The sequence below is a fragment of the Carassius gibelio genome, chromosome B20 (assembly GCF_023724105.1).
Source record: "Carassius gibelio isolate Cgi1373 ecotype wild population from Czech Republic chromosome B20, carGib1.2-hapl.c, whole genome shotgun sequence".
Lineage (NCBI taxonomy): Eukaryota > Metazoa > Chordata > Actinopteri > Cypriniformes > Cyprinidae > Carassius > Carassius gibelio.
The window spans coordinates 5,057,547-5,075,937 of record NC_068415.1 but is presented as its reverse complement, the minus strand read 5'-3'; the positions used below and the strand labels follow the sequence as shown (position 1 = coordinate 5,075,937).

The window sequence follows — 18,391 nt, the reverse complement described above, 5'->3', positions numbered from 1 at the left end:
GAAAAACAACCCGCAGCTAGAGTTAAAGTAGCCCAATTCCGTGGACTTTGCAACACTGGAATCGATATCGTTCTATAAAATGATAGATATTTTTTACCCAGCCCTATGTAAACAACATATGCTGTTCTGTGTCTGCAGCACAGCACGTGGATATGCTGTTTATGTTGTTTACACTTTGATCTGAATGTAAACAGTGTATCCACGTACATACGTTGCAAATGTTGTGTATGTGTTACTCTCCAAAATGGTGCTACAGGGTGACATGGAGGAGACAAATTGTTGAATAAAGTCATGGTATTTAACTTTTTTGCACACAAAAAAGTATTCTCGTAGCTTCATAAAATTACGGTTGAACCACTGATGACACATGGATTATTTTAACGATGTCCTTACTACGTTTCTGAGCTTTGATCCTGTTAGGATCCTTGCTGTCTGGTCAGAGAGCTCTCGGAATGCATGAAAAATATCTGGATTTGTGTTCTAAAGATGAATGAAGGTCTTATGGGTTTGGAGGTTGAGTAATTTTTGAGTGAACTATCCCTTTAATTATTCCAAATTTTGAACGGTAATGTCTTCATGATAAAAATAATTAAAAGCAGTAACATAAAAATACAGCAAGTAATCAAAGCTGTAAAATCCTTCCTGTGGAAATGCTTCTTTCTCATTAAAGGGTTCTTTGTCAATGCTTCTTTCTCATTATGTTTTGAATATGGATATTTTTCTTACAAAAAAGCATTGATTCGCTACAGGAGACCTTTGTTCACCCACTGGAGCCATGTGAGACACTTTTTTCTATGGATGGGCACTTTTTATTTCACTTCTCTTGGACTGAAGCACTGCAACACTGACTGCCATGAAACAGCTTAAAAAGATTTTTTAATATAACGCCGAATGGATTCGTCTGAAAGAAGAAAGTCATATAGACCTATGATGCCTATGATGAGTCAATTATGGGCAAATTTAAATTTTTGGGTGAACTAACCCTTTAACAAGTGCTTTCCGTGTCAACTGCAATATTTCAATAGAATGCACATTTTAGAGAAAGCTAATATAACCCAAAATATCTTCACTATCTGTCTCCATCAATAATGGCATTTCACCTCAAACAGACATTGGTATATGACATAACTACCTGTGGGTGAGCCTACCGTAAATGTCACAGAAACATCTGCTGAATGTCATTCTAACATCTGACAGGGAATATTTTAGAGACATCTTGCAGATCTTTCACATCGAATCGACGTCTGGGCAAAGCATATACGGCAGCCCGGAAATTATGGAAATTCATCACCGGCCATCATCAACAGGGTTTTTGAGAAAGTCAGAGGAAGAACGGAATAAACTGGAAAAGAAAATCAGAGAGAAAGAGGGAGAGGGGGAAGGAGAAAAAAGGAAAGTGGGAGGAAAAAGCCAGGCTGTTGTGGAGTACTGCCAGGTGTCTGTGTGGTCTTTACATTTCAGCATTTAGGAGGCAAGCCAAGCAGAGAAGGGGCACAGAGACACACACACACAAACGCAAAAGGCCCTCGGCCCTTTTCAAACCGCAGGCACACTTCTTCATCACCTCCATGCGGATATGAATGCAGTGTGACTCGAAACCGGGCGCCATCAGTATTCCTCAACTTCTAATGATGCAGCACCAATGTATGCAGCAACTATCCAAGCCAGACGCAAACACACAGCCTGAGTCCACGACCTCGGCGGTTGGCACCTTCACACGCAGCCTGAACGGATCGAGCCTGCGGTTCTGGTTTTCTCTCCTTCTCTGCTCTTGTTTTGGTTGGTTTTATGTGAGCAGTTCCCATTGTAAACTTAACTCGCCCCAAAGTGACGCCTCTGCTAAGCGAAACCCACTTCTTTTTACTTCATTCATTGTAAGCTTAAACAGTGTCTATCAGTCTTGTGTGGTCTGCTTTGAAAGGAGTACCCTACGACGCGCCAAAGCTGCCATTTTTTTTTTTACTGTAATATCAGCCGCTGTTATTGCTAGGGCTAAATTATCATCCCCTTTAAACTTGTTGATGTGTGAGATTGTCAAAACAATGAGACTCGTGTCAGATTTAGATTTTTGCTTCAAGCAAATCTGCTTGAAAGGGGATTTTGAGCAGATTTACAGTACTTGTGGTCTTTGCGACTTCTAACGGTCGTGCCGTTCGACTGCTGTGATTGAGCTGCGGAGAGACAAAGATGCATAGAGCGCTTCCTAAAGGTGTTAAGCAGGGTGACAGTCTACCACTGAATTCATAATTACACAGGGCCCCCGGTGCAGGTATGTTAGTTTAACCAACCCCACCCCGACTATTAGATCAAATGACGCTTAATGAGTGCTATTAAGACTCAGACACACACACATAGACACACACGCTCTTCATGGAAGCAGCAGCAAACTGCAAGCAGGCATCTACAAAAAAAAAAAAATAAATCTCATATTATTAAATGATTACAGATCATTTAATTCACTTTCTTACCACTGACACTAAACTGTTGGAATTAATAATGCACAGATTAAAGTAACCAACAAAATGCTGGTTTTAAGTCATATGACGTGAGCCCTTTTTTCGTCATCTGTATGAGGAAGACATGCTGAAATGCTTCTGATATTGTGCTATTTCTGTACATTTTTACTTTTTATGAAGAGTGGCATTAAGAATATTATTGCATTTTTTTTAAATCTAAATGTTTCATGTGTTTATGAGAAATGGACATATGCTCTACATTTTAGTATGATATTAAAAGGTTAATTATTTATGTAATTAATAGGAGTGGCATGGTTCAACTACTTTTTCATGGTTCCATTTGTTTCCCGGTTTTAGAGTCACAGTTTCGGTACAGTTCTGTATGTGCTATGTTTATGGAAAAACTATACTTTCTAATAAAAATAATAGGCTCTAAAAGCAACAGCACAAATAAATACGACTCAGTGTTCATCTTCAGTTCTCTCTTCACACCAGTTCAGTCAGTGTACTGTTTGAGTGCATGAATTACTCCGGGATATTGGTTTGTTTGAACTCAGAGAGAGTGTCAGCCACATTAAAAAAGTTAACAGCTTAAGTCATTTGTGGATTAATGCTTATTGGAAACGCGAACTGTTTAAAACGATTCAGTGCGATTTGGTGAACTGGTTCAAAAAGATCCGGTAACGTCGAATGATTCGTTCGCGAACCGGATCTTACAAACTGCTTTGTTTTTAACTCTTTCACAACAGACACGGAAAAGAAGACAATGCTGAATAAAATTTTAGTTTTTGCTCTTTTTGGACCAAAATGTATTTACGATGCTTCAAAGAATTCTAGCTGACCCTCTGATGTCACATGAGCTACTTAGATTATGTTTTTCTTACCTTTCTGGACATGGACAGTATACCGTACACACAGCATCAATGGAGGGACTGAGAGCTCTCGGACTAAATCTACAATATCTTAAACTGCCCCAAACGTTTTATTTTTAGTAATGCAGCTTATAGAATTGCAGCCATTTAGCAACAACTAGCTACAGCATATCCATGACTTACTTTCTTGCAATAACCTTTACACACGAAAAACCCTCTCTATAATTCAATTCAAATGTTAAGACAGCAGTGCTGCACTGTTATGATACAACTTCAATAAAAAACAGGTGTGTGGACTTGCTGAGCACTTCTGGCTACCAGAACGAGCCACGTGTGAGCCAATCAAGAAGAAACTCACTGAGAGACGTCTGTCACATTCAAAGACTAGTGCTTTCCTGGCCCTATTGATTCACAGTTCATATGGCACCCATCAAGATCTATTAAATACACAAACACATTAATACACTTCCTGTACTGGATATCAGCCTTAGAATGAGGCCTGTGTGGTAGACGAGAAAAAACACCACCCAAATGAACATTACAGCCCCCTGTACTGGACATAATGAGGATATTTTGACTGAAATACTCAGAATTTTATGTGCAAAAACACATTACACTTATTTCTATGATTCTCAAAATATATAAACGCATAGAGATGTTCCCTCAGGTGTTTGGCTGACAGCACACTGTAGGCATTGTCTGAACGTGCAAGATGGGCCTCTTTCCTAATTACTTGCTCATTAACACCAATTTGAGGTCTAATGAGGCAGAATTGTAAATAAGGCATTCTTCGATAAAATCATGGAGAAAAATGTGAAATTATTAAGAGGGCACCAGTGATTAGTCCCATAACGATCAGTGTCAGCAAACGCATGTACATCTGCAAGTGCTCAGAGCGCAGGTGAGGTTTGACCAGGTTCATTTATTTTTGGATTTATTTATTTCTCCCCGGTCTTTGCTTAATTGATGCCATGCTTTGAGACTTGTTTTAACTGCCATTGGTGTTCAGAATGAATGTTCCTGTAGTTGCTTCAAGACTTTCATATTACCTATTACTGTATATTTGAGAAAAGAATGTACAAAACTTCAATTCACCGCTACATTGTTCTCATGTGGTCACATCAGGTCCCCATCATGTTGCATGTTCAATTCAGGTGGCGTCCAGTTAGCAGTTATGTTAACAATTGTGGCTGGAAAGGGAAGGTCAAGATCACTGCATTATGGGACACAATATTTCACACAGTACCTATTTACTTTTCTTGTAAATGTAGTAGGTATTCATAAAGTTATTTATGGTTCATTCAAATAAACATTAAATTTGATTAAAACGTATTTATTTACACTAGCTGCCAAGGCATCATTTCTCATTTTATTTAATTTAAACTTTAAGTACTACAAACTATAGGAAATATTTTGATATTCTTAAAAAAAAAAAATTTTTTTAACACAATTTATAATGAAACTGGAAAATATAAATGTAAAAATTACAAATATTACCAACTATAGAGTAGTTATATATATATATATATATATATATATATTGCAGCAAAAGTAATAGTAGGTTGTATGTTAGTATGCAATTTCAGTCTACAGCCATAGCGCACTGCATTTAATACTGAATCCCACAATGCAATGCACTTGAACTTTCCAGTGTGATGACTTTTAACTGCTGGATTAATAATAACAATATTTTATAAACAACTTGAAGTCAAAATAAATGTATTTTGTGCATATTAATGATCTAGTTGTGCACAATTAATAATAATTAATAATTATTATTTCAATATGATTTAAATAATGCTTAAATATTAAATGAAACATTAATTAATAATAGAAAACATTACAAAATTTTCAATGAAAATAATACAAATTGCCTATTTAATATAGTACATATTCAAATATTTTTAATGATAAATGGACATCACATTCTGAAATTACCTTCAACAAAATGACGTCATGTGGTGGTAATACAGCACAGTATTTGAAACATTTTAATTGCAAACTGAATACATTTTCTTCTTTTAAAAAATGCTACACCAATACTCAACCAATATTACACAATATATGCAATAATCATTTGGTGTATCACAGATGTGGCATTCTTAATTGCAATCTGACAGTGTATTAAAAGCAGAAGAATGTTTAAGACACAGCTGAGACAGGAGCTTTACAATATCAAATTAGCAGTTCGAAAAAAGCCGTCCATAAAAGACCTCCGGTACGTCGACCCTTTCATCTGTTCCTACGCACAATAACACGGCCTACAAGCCTTTCAAAACCTCACTTATAGATAAGGCAAGAATAGAGGAAGTCTTCAACATCAAAGACGAGGCCTGTAGTGGCTAGAGGCCATTGTAATACAATCAAAAATCAAGACCATATACAGCCGTTGTGTCTAAGTGCCTCTAAATACTAGTACCATATGTGTTCATTGAGAATGGTCTGAAAGTCAGAGAGAATAAGAGAGGCAGAAATGTTGTTAGGGATGTGATAGGCTTGATTTCTACGCCAAGACGAAAGTATATATTTTTTCATAATAAAGTAAAACAGCTGCTCGCCAGACCAGGTTGGCACTGAGAGATGTAGTAGATTTTTTTCACTCTTTTATAAGTGCCATTAAAACAAGCTGATGCAAGCACAATATTACCGCTGTAGAACCTCTGTGTAGACACTAAGCTAACGCCCAGACAGACAGCTTGTAAAGATAACACTGACAGACCAGCCGGCTACCATGAAACATCCTGGAAAAGTGTCAGTTCTCTATAGTTAAACTGAAGTCATAATGAACTCTATTTATTTTGTCAGTGCACATTCATGGTGTTGTGCACAACTCAAAGCAGGATTTTGTTTTCGCAGTGGGCCACTCCTAAGTAATGGAATTTTATATAAAAAAATAAATTAATAATAATAATAATATTATATATATATATATATATATATATATATATATATATATATATATATATATATATATATATATATATATATATATAAAATTATGTACATCATATAAAAATGGAAAAAGTACAATTTAATAAATTTTTTACATATTAAAAAAAATAATAATAATACTATTATTATTATAAAACATTCATTTTTGACATATTACACATTTAGTTGGAATATTATGAGAAAAGTTTCATTGAATAAAACACTATATAAAATATTTAGAAAAATACTACTACAATTATTTATACTACTACTATTACTAATTTACCTATTACTTATTTAAATATTAATAAGAATTGAAAACGTTTAAATAATATTAAATATTGTCTTTAATAAATATTTAATCTTTAATACTGTATTTAAAGAACTATTGGAATTACACGCACGGATTAATCATTCATATTAAAAAAAATATTAATACCTGTAAAATATGGTCAATTTAGATTTTAATGCTGCCTTAAGTCACATCACATTAATGGCTCTCGACTTTACACAGGACACGATAACCTGCAGTTCAGTGAGCGAGTCAGATAAACGATTCAGTGAGGAAAGGAGTCATCTGAATGATTCAGTCTGATGACTCCAGTGTTTGATTAAGAATCATTCAGCAAATGATTCAACTGATTAATTAATTAAAAAGGAAAGGAACCAGTGATTCGTTCATGAATTGGAGAGCACATGCTACATCAAGTTTTTCCCCTCTCGTCACATACAAGTTCACAACTTTCCAAAAATATTCAATGATTCCACTGAATATCCCATTTCACTTGAAAATTATAGTATATATATCCAATGAATTCCGCATAAGCCATGGAAGGGATTGTGGAACTTTTATCCATATTTTTAAACATAAAACTGAAAAATTACTGCTATACTTATACTTCTATATGGTAACAGCAATCCCAAAACCTCCAATCTGTTCAAAGTCATCAATCTGCCAACCCAGAAAGAATTACTTCGGGCAATGATTTCATGACATCAGATTGAGGCAGAAATCAAAAAATAAATAAATCAATCACTAGCACATGCACCGAACGACCGCAAGCCTTTGATGAGGTGCGATTGCGGCCCAACAGAGAGGTGAACGTGATGACAGGCCTCATGGATGTGGTTAGTCACAGCAGTATGTAATATAAGGTATACTCACTCCTGGGCTCCCGCGGTCCGTCCACCGTGACCTTAATGGCTCTGTGGTAAGTGGCCACTTGCGGTGGGTTTGTGAATACTGTAATCGTCAGGGTGAAGCTCTTCCCTGTGCAAACACAAAAACATTAAAGGGCTTTACTCACTGTCAAAGCAAGACTGAGCACTTTGAGCTTATAATTCAGGGGACATTTAAAGATGGTAGTATAAGCGATAATGATTTCGGCATACTAGTATTTTGTTTAATTTGAATCTTCTCAGAATGAAGATCAGTGCGCTGCTGGGAAATTTGGCAACGCTACACTGTGAGGCATCAGCAATCTAGACAGCTCACTTCCCTAAACACTGTTTCCAGACAATTTGTGCTGGTGGTTTAACACAGAGGAACAAGGGATTAACATGACGCTCCAATGGTTCCTACTCATGAATGCCCCTGGTTTGCTGGAGACAGGAAGTAGTGGGTGGAAACAGCTGGCAAGACGCGTGGAATCTCAGCACATCTGCTGACACTGACTTTATAAGACTTGGGATCATAAAATATAATTAAATATGACCAAATGGCTCTCATAATGTAAAAATAATTTGCACATATAGGAAATTCAATATATAGCGTGTCATTGTGTCCTGGAATCTTCTGAAAATCAAAGAAACCTCAAGTGTCAAAACTCATGAAGCTTTACGAATCAAAAGAACCAAAAGATTCCCGTTGTTATTTCACCTTTTTATGGAGTGTACAAGCTATAAGCAACATTTTTAAACTAAATGTAAACCCTTTATATGTAAATATATTTTTCCCCATTCAGAGACAACAATATGCATCCGACTGCATCCTATATCACATACTCTGTGAGTAGGTACTTCTTTTGAATAAGTAATCAAAGTAATGTATATATATATATATATATATATATATATATATATATATATATATATATGTGTGTGTGATAATGGTTTGAAAGTAATATTTTTACATCAGATGTGCACTTCAGGATCTCGACGGAAGTAGTAAGTCACCTTGGTACTTTTCACTACTGTTTTATGAACACTACGGATGTGTGCTACAACTAATTTAATTGAGGTTTAAATAGACATTTTGTAACTGACAAGTCAACTGAGCTAAAAGTAAGAAACCCTCAGAAGACAGTCAAGAACATTGAGTGTATGTCATCCATTTGAAATACTTAAACAATGAATCAAACAGTCAAACAATTGCAGATACCTTACTATCCGAACTGTTCTTATCTTTTAATCAAACCATTATAATTTACAGAACAAAAGCAGCAGACGGGATGAATGAAAAAGTAAATTTACTCTCTGCCAGTAGGTGGCGCTTTTGGACAAGCGGAAAGACAGTGGTCACCATATTACCCCAGCGCTACGCAAATAAACACTATTTTATTAGAAACTTTATGGCTATAACATGAAAAAATGTTAGCAGTCAGTTCCCCTTCATTCATAATGTTTCCCCCTTTAAAACGGTAAACACACTTCCACACCTTGCTCTTCTTCTTCCTAGCGAATATTTCTCTAAGCCTGTGGAGAGTGACACGAAGACTATGCAGGAATGCAATGTCTGAGGTGAAATTAAATAAATTTGTTTTCTGATCCAGATATCCACTTTCAAAATAATGTTTTTAGTTTTTTTTTACTTATACATTTTAATAAGTCGACTAGTATTTCCATTGTAAACTTGCATTTAATCGACAAGTTGTCTATTCTCGCGCATCCTTAATGAATACTGTAAATTCAGACATACTATTTTCAGATACAGTTTTTTGCCTACAAAATAGTAAAGAAGCATCTGATTTCGAATGAAGCCTGTGACTCTCAATTTGGCTCAACCAATGGTGTGAATTTGGAGGTGTGGTAATCTGTCTTATTGACCAATTACAGAAAGGTAATGTGTTCAGGAAGCATCATTACTTTTACAATTTTGTGCAGAGATTCTAAAGGCACAAAATGTAACATTTCAAGATTTAAAAAGATTAATAATCTGAACAATACGCAAACACACTGAAGACTGTTACGCAGACAGCTACGTTTCCGTCAATGGTTTGAGAAACCTTAGTACAGAATGCACAGAGACCTGTAATTTAATGAGTGCATTCTTACCGGCAATTTGGTGATGTGGTTTCACAACGGTGTTGGCTCGTAACTGATAGCTCAGTATACAGACTGACTATAATTATTCTAAGAATGTCATGTGTCCCTGTGTGACCGCGTTCCTCTGCTACCAAATCTCCTTGGAGGATTTCTCCACATGACATTGTGCAAGTGTAGATACAGTAAACACAAAATTATTAAGCTTAATAAAAAAACGCATGGTGTGATAATACAGTCTGCAATAGGGTAAGCCTGTGTAAACACACATAAACTGGCATGAAGTGTATTGTTAGTTGCACTAGCAGTCAAAAGTTTGGGCATGCTTGAATGAAATTGTTTTAAAGGATAAAAAAAAAATACTAATATTGTAAATTATGTGCCTAAGCTAAAATATTTTAAAATCATTTTGTGGGTAAATATTAATCATTTCTAAATATAATTTGTGTACTGCATTTAATTAAATTGACACACATTTAGCCATTGAGATGACTGGGAAAAAATGGCCCAATTATTTGGAATTATACCTACAGTAAATTACGCATTTTAATGTAAAAAATAATTCAATACATTTGTAATGGCTGAGACTAGATAGTGACTGAAAAGCATCAAATAGTGTCCAGCATCCATGTAAAATCCTTCAATACTGTTTAAAAAGCATTCCAGGATGATATGATTAACATGTATGATACCCATATTTCCATTTTTGGTTATTTCATTTTTCGGTAGCTGTTAATATTCTAAAATGAAAGCAGTAATAATTAAAAAAAAGGTGTGGCCAAATGTTTGATTGGATTTCACAACCACATGTAAACAAGCAATGAAGGTTTCATTTTCTGGATATGAACACATTTCTCATTGTAACCTGCATGTTAAGGGATTTAAAACTGAAACCGAAAACTGATAAAATATGAACTCACCTCTTCCACTTCGGCCCACAAAGCGCAGGTCGTTGAAGCGGGCCACCTGGTTCTTCATAACACCTGAGGCATTCCTGAGCTCAGCTGAATAATTCTCATCATTCCCAGCCATTACTGTGACCACCGTCCCATCAGAAACCTCTCCCAGGGCCACCACCTGCGGAGAAAACAGTGATACAATGTTTTACACTGAACATGTGCGTCTATGCAAGACGCTCTGTTCAGCAGTTTCTTCAGACAGTTCTTTAGAGTTCAAATTATTCTAAGCAAGATTTATGCAAATAACTGAATAAATGTGCATATTTATGCAGATTTAATGTGGAAAGAAATATATGAATTAATTATAATCCTTAATAATATAATACGTTATCATTAAAATATAATAAAAAATGATGGATTAAAGTTTTGAATTCAAAATTGAATCAGTCTAAAAAGGTGCCGTGTGAGTGCCTAGAAAAATTATGAAATTGATGTGGGCGTGTCTATTTATCATTATCCTTATTAAACATAATAAGGTTAAAAAATGTAGGTTACATCAGATTTATTACTACATTCGGTACATCAGTCACATGCATATTGCACCTAAGGCGATGTGATTGCATATGATCTTGCAATTCTATTTCATCATTACTAATCTAGCTACTAATCTGGCAAATTACCTAACAGCTAACCACACCTGCACAGGCCTGACCATAAACACAAGATTCTGCCGCAGGCCAGAATTACACATCAAAAACAGTGAATAATGCCAGAGCAATTCCATTATTTCTTTTTAAATTAAACTTTGTTCCAGTAAAGTCTAGTGCTATTAAGAAAGAAAAAAAATCTGTTCACACACTCTTACAAGAGTATAAATAGTACAAAGGCTCAATTCAGTCACACATTCAGCAAAACTGACCGAAATTCATAAAATTATATGGGGGATTTTTGCATAATTTAAAACTGATGGGTCGTTATGGATAGATATTTTACTTTAAACAACAACAATAATGGCAATACAAATATTCAGTCTATATCCCCAGAACATATTACATTTAACAAAATGTAAGCAACACTTTGCATATTTTGCTAAATTATATATTATCATTATTGTTGTTTAAATATGTTTAGAATATTATATTGTACTTCTCTATTTGTCAGTGCTGTCAGCAGTGTGTTAAAACGGCTTAGACAATACGACATGCAAAAACGTCATATTTTCCACTGGAGAAAGTTATGCTGATATAAAAACTAACACACAACAATCGTTTAAGCACTTTCCGTTATAGTGTAATTGTTACACATATTAGCCTACTTTAATAAATGAATGTATTAATTTTCCAAAATGCCGATTTAAAAACAAGCTCTCACCTTAAATGCAACTGGTAGCGTTTTATTACATCTCCAATGAGAAGGCAACACCGAGCAGAGAAAGTTCGGACTGTCGGTCCGCACCAGTTCTGCGGGGTGGTCGGCGATGATCTCGGCCATGGAGCGGTTCTCTTGCGCGCGGAGTCTTGGCACCACCGCGCTGTCCTGCTGCTGCTGTCCTGCGCTCGGGTTCACATCATTCATCTTCACCGACACCGGCGGACTGAACCTCCGGCCGGCGCTGGGATCTACGGGAATGCGCATCACAACAGTCGAAATTAGCCAAAGACTAACGTATGTCCCCTGTTTGCGTGTACGGAGCGCCGTCAGTCCCTCTCCGTGCGCTCAGCGCTGCAGTCTGATGAGTTTGGGAAGTGCTGAGGGTTACACACACTCAAGCAGACTTCAATTGGCGCTTTGCGCGCAGTCGTCATTAACTACGTTTCCTGTATTAAAAGGCGCTTAATTCACCGCTACAAGGAAATTTTGTACGATTCGGCCAGCACTCCGAAAATATTTTTATCGATATAACATACCATAGCAGATCAGAAAAACAGTCTAAAAAATAATTCACTAAACGTAGGTGTTTCCAGCGGCTCTAGAGCGCGCTGGCACGCACTCGCTTCCAGTCCGGATAAAGACTTACAGTCGGTCGGATTTCATTACATATAAACAATATGTTATCGATAATAATAAATATAAGGTGATATTTTGTTTCTGGTGTGTAGGTTCAATTACGTTTTCCGTAATCGGGATCAAATTAGGCTTTAAAGGATGGAAAGATCGCAGGAGGCGCAATGTTTGTTGCTTTCAATGTGGTTGGTCTTTGAAGACAGGGATTTCTCTTTTTTGTGGTTCATACAGTTCCAGCATCATGCAGTCATTACACTGTTGCCACTCAAACACGTGAACTAAAGTCATTCTGCAGCTACAGTACAGTGAGCATTTACATCTTTAGTCTTTAACTTTGCCTGTGAACGTTTAAAACTGCATGGCTGTTATCACTTATAATATGCGAATGGAAACAGTATAAATTGCCTATTGTGGTCCTGAATAGATTCAATTACTGCATTATGAGAAAATATATCATTTTTATGTTTTCCTTGAAATCGGTCACAGAAAGGACATTATTAAATTAGTCTAGGCACTTTTCTCTATGCACAATGGCAATGGAATATGCATGCGCAGATATTAAACCACAACGTGAACAACACAATATTGTGTGTGCGTTTTCAGATATCATGCAATGCAGATTTTATCTATTTATCTGTAAATTCCAAAATACACATTTTAATATTTCTACATACATTTCTATACATGAGCATGCCTTAAAGTGTTGACTACAAAAAAGCTATTATAGAACTATTTTTTTTTTTTGACAAAATGCCCCAACAGCTGGGAATATGTTGTCACACTATTAGGAGTAAGGTGTCACATTCTATGATTTTTTTTTTACAATATTTTAAAATATAAAAAAAAGTTTTTGCCAACACATATTTAGATTTATCTATTATATTTATTAAAGAAATAATACATGTAAAACTTTCCTAACAATTTGTAAAAAAAAAAACCTCTTATATAGAATGTCTTTCATTTGAAGAAACTTAAGTGGAGTTAAACTGAAAACTGCTCATATCTCTGTCTGAGAAAGTGTGACTCACAGAGCAACATGCTGGGATAATTTGAGTGAGCCATAATGACAGAATATTTTCAGAATCATAGTATACTACGCACACCTCGACCACAGACTAAACAGGCTGCCGTTTTAATACCCTTCGAGCAAAGTTTCTTTTGACTCTCTGAACTGAGGATCCATACACTGCCTTCAATGTTCTGGCAGTGCAACTATAGCATGTGTCATTTAATAACGCTAACTCTCCATCTCTCAGTGATACTGTAGATGGCAATCTGTCCCTCTGACTCAACAGGCTCACGGATAGTGATTAACCCAAGTCAGAAGTGTTGCAATATGTTTCACACAATTAAAAAAATGATCCGAATAATAGGTCCATAATTTTGATGGGAGCACAGACACAGCCAATAAAACAAATAGGATATAAAAAAAAGTATCTAATTATTCTTGGCAGATCTGTGCAAGAAACTTGTATAATTAGTGACAACAGTCAATCAAAGTTTTGCCAAATGTTTGACTTGGGACCAACTTCGGCTTTTTAACATATATCTCAATATTTCAGTAGTAGGGAAAAGCATAAGCATTAAACGTGTTCCTGAAGAACAGAGAAGTGAAAATGTGAAAGAACAAAGAAAAAGCATGATATTCACAACTGACACCATTAGATATTTGCTATGAAAAACAATCAAATCAAACAAAAACAACAGCAAAACTAACAAAATAACAAGAACGGCTTGTTCAGGAATACAGATTCATAACTTCAAAAACAGGCTGTAGTAGCTAGGTATTGCTCACATATATTGTATGAAAGTCTTGCAGGGTGGCATGAGTGGGGGTGGCGGTGGTCTCATGGGTACGTTTTGAGTATCTTGTACGTGGGAGGGATAGAAAAAGCTTCAGGAAGCACTGACATGCATCTGGCACATTGTTAGGAGAGAGAAAAAACAGTTTGAGTTATACAAGTTGCGATTGAATTACGCTCCATCTCCATTTGCCCCGAGCACCGAAAATGTGTTCAAGATTGGCCAATGTTATTAAAGATCAATTTCCAATTCATAAAAAGATAAATCAGAGTTACGACGATATTAAAAAAGACCATGTGTGCTACTCCAACAGTTTTTCCTGATTTGTCTCGATCACTGATTTGTTTGGACAATAAACTAAACCTAATGCAAAAAGAGATGATTTATGCAAATAATTCCTCACAGATGCGTGTGCTCAATCAGATGCACGCGAGATTCACAGTTATCGGTGAAGCAATTAAAACTTAATGAGAGAAATAAAGCGACTGTCGACATGTCCAAACAGAAAGGCGTGTTAAATCATATACACAGTGAGATATCAAAGAGCATTTGTCACATCTGAATCCACTTTGCTGGTACAGTATGGCCGCCATCTGCCAGCAATATCAGCGTGGAGCAGTGAACGTACGTGATTCGAGTGGCTCACTGTGCCTCGAGAGCTCTGCCCACTTCTTTTCGGGCATCTCGTTTGATCTCCTAATGAGCCAAGAGGAGCCCACACAGCTGGCTATGATGTGCTACAGAGACGAGGGGTTAGAAGACGTCCACCGAGCAAGAACCCCGGATTACCGTGCACTATTCTGGGCGGTTTGTCACCAGACACTCGTGCTGGATTCCAACCAGCTCAAACGCTGATGATGTGATAAGCCGAACGTAACTGAACCCTTATCTGCTGATGGTGTGATAGGCCGAGCTCCTAACGAGGTTGACAGCGTAATCCAGCGCGGGGAGCTCGTCAAAAACTGCCCGTGTGCTGAAAGAGGCCAGTTTCAACACAACCAGACAAGTAGTCACGCAAAAAAATGAGCAAGCAACACTTCTCCCCCCTCACGGCGAATTATAAGTGATGACACGGCACAAAGAAACCATTGTTGACTGGTAATGTAAACACTAAGAGACACTGAGCTCCAGGGCTTTAATGATATCCAAATGACTCCAATTCAGATTCATACAGCCCTGGGATTATGTAACGTGCTACATGAGTGTTTTTCTCCACTTCTTTCTCGTCCCGCATTCTTTCGTCGGTTGAGAGGAAAAGTACAGCCACTTAAGTCCCTGGATCAGGGCTCCATTTCACAGTGGTGCATTTTTTGAGACACTTAATTATGGCTTTATGTGGGGAGCAATTTGATGGGGCTATGGAGGCTTCCAATTTTAAATAGCTACTTTCCATCCTTGGCACGCTTCAGAAGAACATGCGCGCGAGCGAGCGGGATTGTGATGATTCGTACGCAGAATTCACAGCCTTACCTCATCAGGAAGACCTTCTCAACATCCTTTCAACCCCCAGATTTAATCTGAGCCCATAATTGCCGTTTTGTCATTGACTGGTTAGTGACATCATCACTGCAGACGAGACCTTCAGGACTTTGGGTTGCCAGAGAGGCACAAGAACTGGCTCGGAGAGCAAATTGGACCCATGTTATGGTCACAAATTTCAGGAACACGATGGTTTTTTGGAAGCGTGCTGTGTTCGTTTTGGAAAGTGGAGTGGGGGGCCTGTGGTGGTGGTGGTGATGGAGATGTGGGGGCTGGTTTGGGGGGGGTGTGGTGGTGGCAGGCTACAAAGACAATTTCCTTTTTGCTCTCATTGGCATGACTGTCTGCCGCCTCTAGCCTTCATGGAGGTCCTTAATTGAGATCACTTGTACATAAAAATAGGAACAGAAAAGGAACTTTTGCGGCTTGTGAGGGGGGAATAAAAAGACTGGTAATATGTGACAAAGGCTCCCATTAAAATACCCGTAACATTGAAGTCAAGTATAGGAGCTCGAGGGCCATTGCCATGGTGATGGTTTGGAGATTTATCGTTTTCCTTGACTTCAAGTACTGTGTTAGTGTGCGACTAATTCTGTATCAGTTCACTTCCCCCGCACGAATAATGCGAGTTGAAAAACGTTTCACTGTAATATTTTGACGAGGCTACTTTACAACCAGCATTTGGTAGTGGATAGAAATATATATATATTTTTGTAATATTAAGGACAAGATAAATAGCATGTATCTATGAATCTAGTTCGTGTGTATTATTACCTACTGCTTGCAAACCTCTTTGCATAATGAGGTAACCGTAGCAAAAGTAAGCTGTCCAATCATGTTACGAAAATATCGACAAAAACATACCTACTATCATTTATACATTTAACATCACATATAGATGTATATAAATATAGATTTATTAAAGATAAAAAGTATTCAAGGTTTTTAGGGCCAGATTTACTAAACAGGGCAAAATAGCATTAGAGCGCAATTTCTTAAAAGCACTGAAGGGAGGGGGAAATTCTGCAGGTGATTTACTGACAATGCACACAGTAAAGAACACAGGTAGACATTTTATTTTTATAATTACCAATCTACTAAGAGCAGCGCAAATTACCTCCTGCTTTAAGACATGCTTTTTTTGGGTGTTAAATAATAGTGTCAGTTGATCGAATGATTCAGTGGCTTACCCATAAAGATGTTCCATAGTTTTGATACTACATGAATCAGTAGTCTGAATTAATCGATTGACTGAATGATTCAACGGCTCACTTATAAAGATGTTTACTAGTTGTGCTCCTGAATGAATCAGTGTTTTAAACAAATTGGTCAATCCAATGATCCAATGGGTCACTCATAAAAACTGTCACTAGTTTTGCTACTGAATGAACCAGTGTTTTGGTCGAACTGAAACACTGGTTCATTCAGAAATGCAATAACTGTGTGTTGCTAAGAGAGGCACAATGGTTAATTCTGCTTGCAATAAAAAAAAATAATAATAATAATAATTAACTGTGTAATGCAAGTTAGTCAATTCTGACTTCTTGTTTATTAAGCTCAATGTAGTATTGCTTAAGAGGTAAAATACTGTCTTTTGGGCACAGTTTCTATATTTTTATTATCCAAAACCTCACAATAAGTACATGAAAATAAAACATTCACCCTACAAAAGGGGTCTGCACTTTACATGCATAGATTAGGGGTTGCATTTCCAACTGATATCTGCGGTGTAACTGAGCGAGTGTGGATTAGTGATTTATTCAGCAGAGTCTGAGGAATAATCAAGGGATCAGTCTATAGCAGACCCTCACACCAGGCACTCCTGGACGAGGGTCGGGTATCACTTCTGTACAAGAGTGTGCTTATTTTGGACCAGATTAACCTTGAGAATTCCACTTCACACTTTCACCTTCCGCTGTGGATTGCACGGCTCTACTTCCTCTCTGAAACGACCTGGTTAGTTGAAAAATATTTATAGTTATTATGCCGTTCTCATGTATCCACAGTCAGTTAGTTCTATTTTGTGTGCAAGGTAAAACTAATAGCAGATTTATGTGGGGGGATTTCACCTCATCCCGGAGTAGATTGAGGATGATTTATTGGATGTATAATATGGACTACTGATGGATTGAGTATCTGGAGGACAACCCAAACAGGCAGGGATCCAGAAAGCAACTCGCAAGAGGACTATCGCCTATCACTTCGCTGCTGTACAGCTCTGGCTTTATTTCACTGTTTGGATGCAGGAGGGCTCATGCTCAGGTGTTTAAAATAGAAAAAGTCTGGCTGAAAGGAAAAAAAGAGAAAGTCGGGATATTACAGCAGCTGCAAAGAGTTGCTTTCTCTTGAAGGTAAACCTTAGGAAAGCAGCAAAATATAACCTGGCCATATGTGCACAGCAGTGGATTAAATGAATTATTCCAGCACGTCAAAAGTCCATGGAACCAGGTGATTTGCTTGGCTACTGGTCTGATATTTCTTTTACATAAAAATAAGGCTGCCATTGTTTGCTCAAAATCGAATCATTCTCATGGGGAGCAAACCTGTCCAGCTTTCTATTCTTTCAAGACATTTCAACTAGAGTTGGTCATTCCCGGTGCTTAAAGGAAAATGGTAACACAACCTAAAAAACCTAAGTAAAAAAAAAAAAGTTTAGTCTTCCCAGTCTCTGACTCTCGTGATGGTT

The 18,391-nt window shown here is 37.1% G+C and overlaps 1 protein-coding gene across 1 annotated transcript in view; it reads right to left on the bottom strand.

The window, feature by feature from the left end:
- runx2b (RUNX family transcription factor 2b) overlaps positions 1 to 18,391 on the bottom strand; it is a 44,020-nt gene that overhangs the window by 16,256 nt on the left and 9,373 nt on the right. Inside the window, exons 3-5 of the mRNA XM_052585792.1 lie at positions 11,791 to 12,038; positions 10,441 to 10,597; positions 7,425 to 7,529 (exon numbers count right to left, since the gene is read on the bottom strand). Of these exons, the coding sequence (XP_052441752.1) occupies positions 7,425 to 7,529; positions 10,441 to 10,597; positions 11,791 to 12,038 (510 nt within the window). The remainder of the gene's footprint in view (positions 1 to 7,424; positions 7,530 to 10,440; positions 10,598 to 11,790; positions 12,039 to 18,391) is intronic.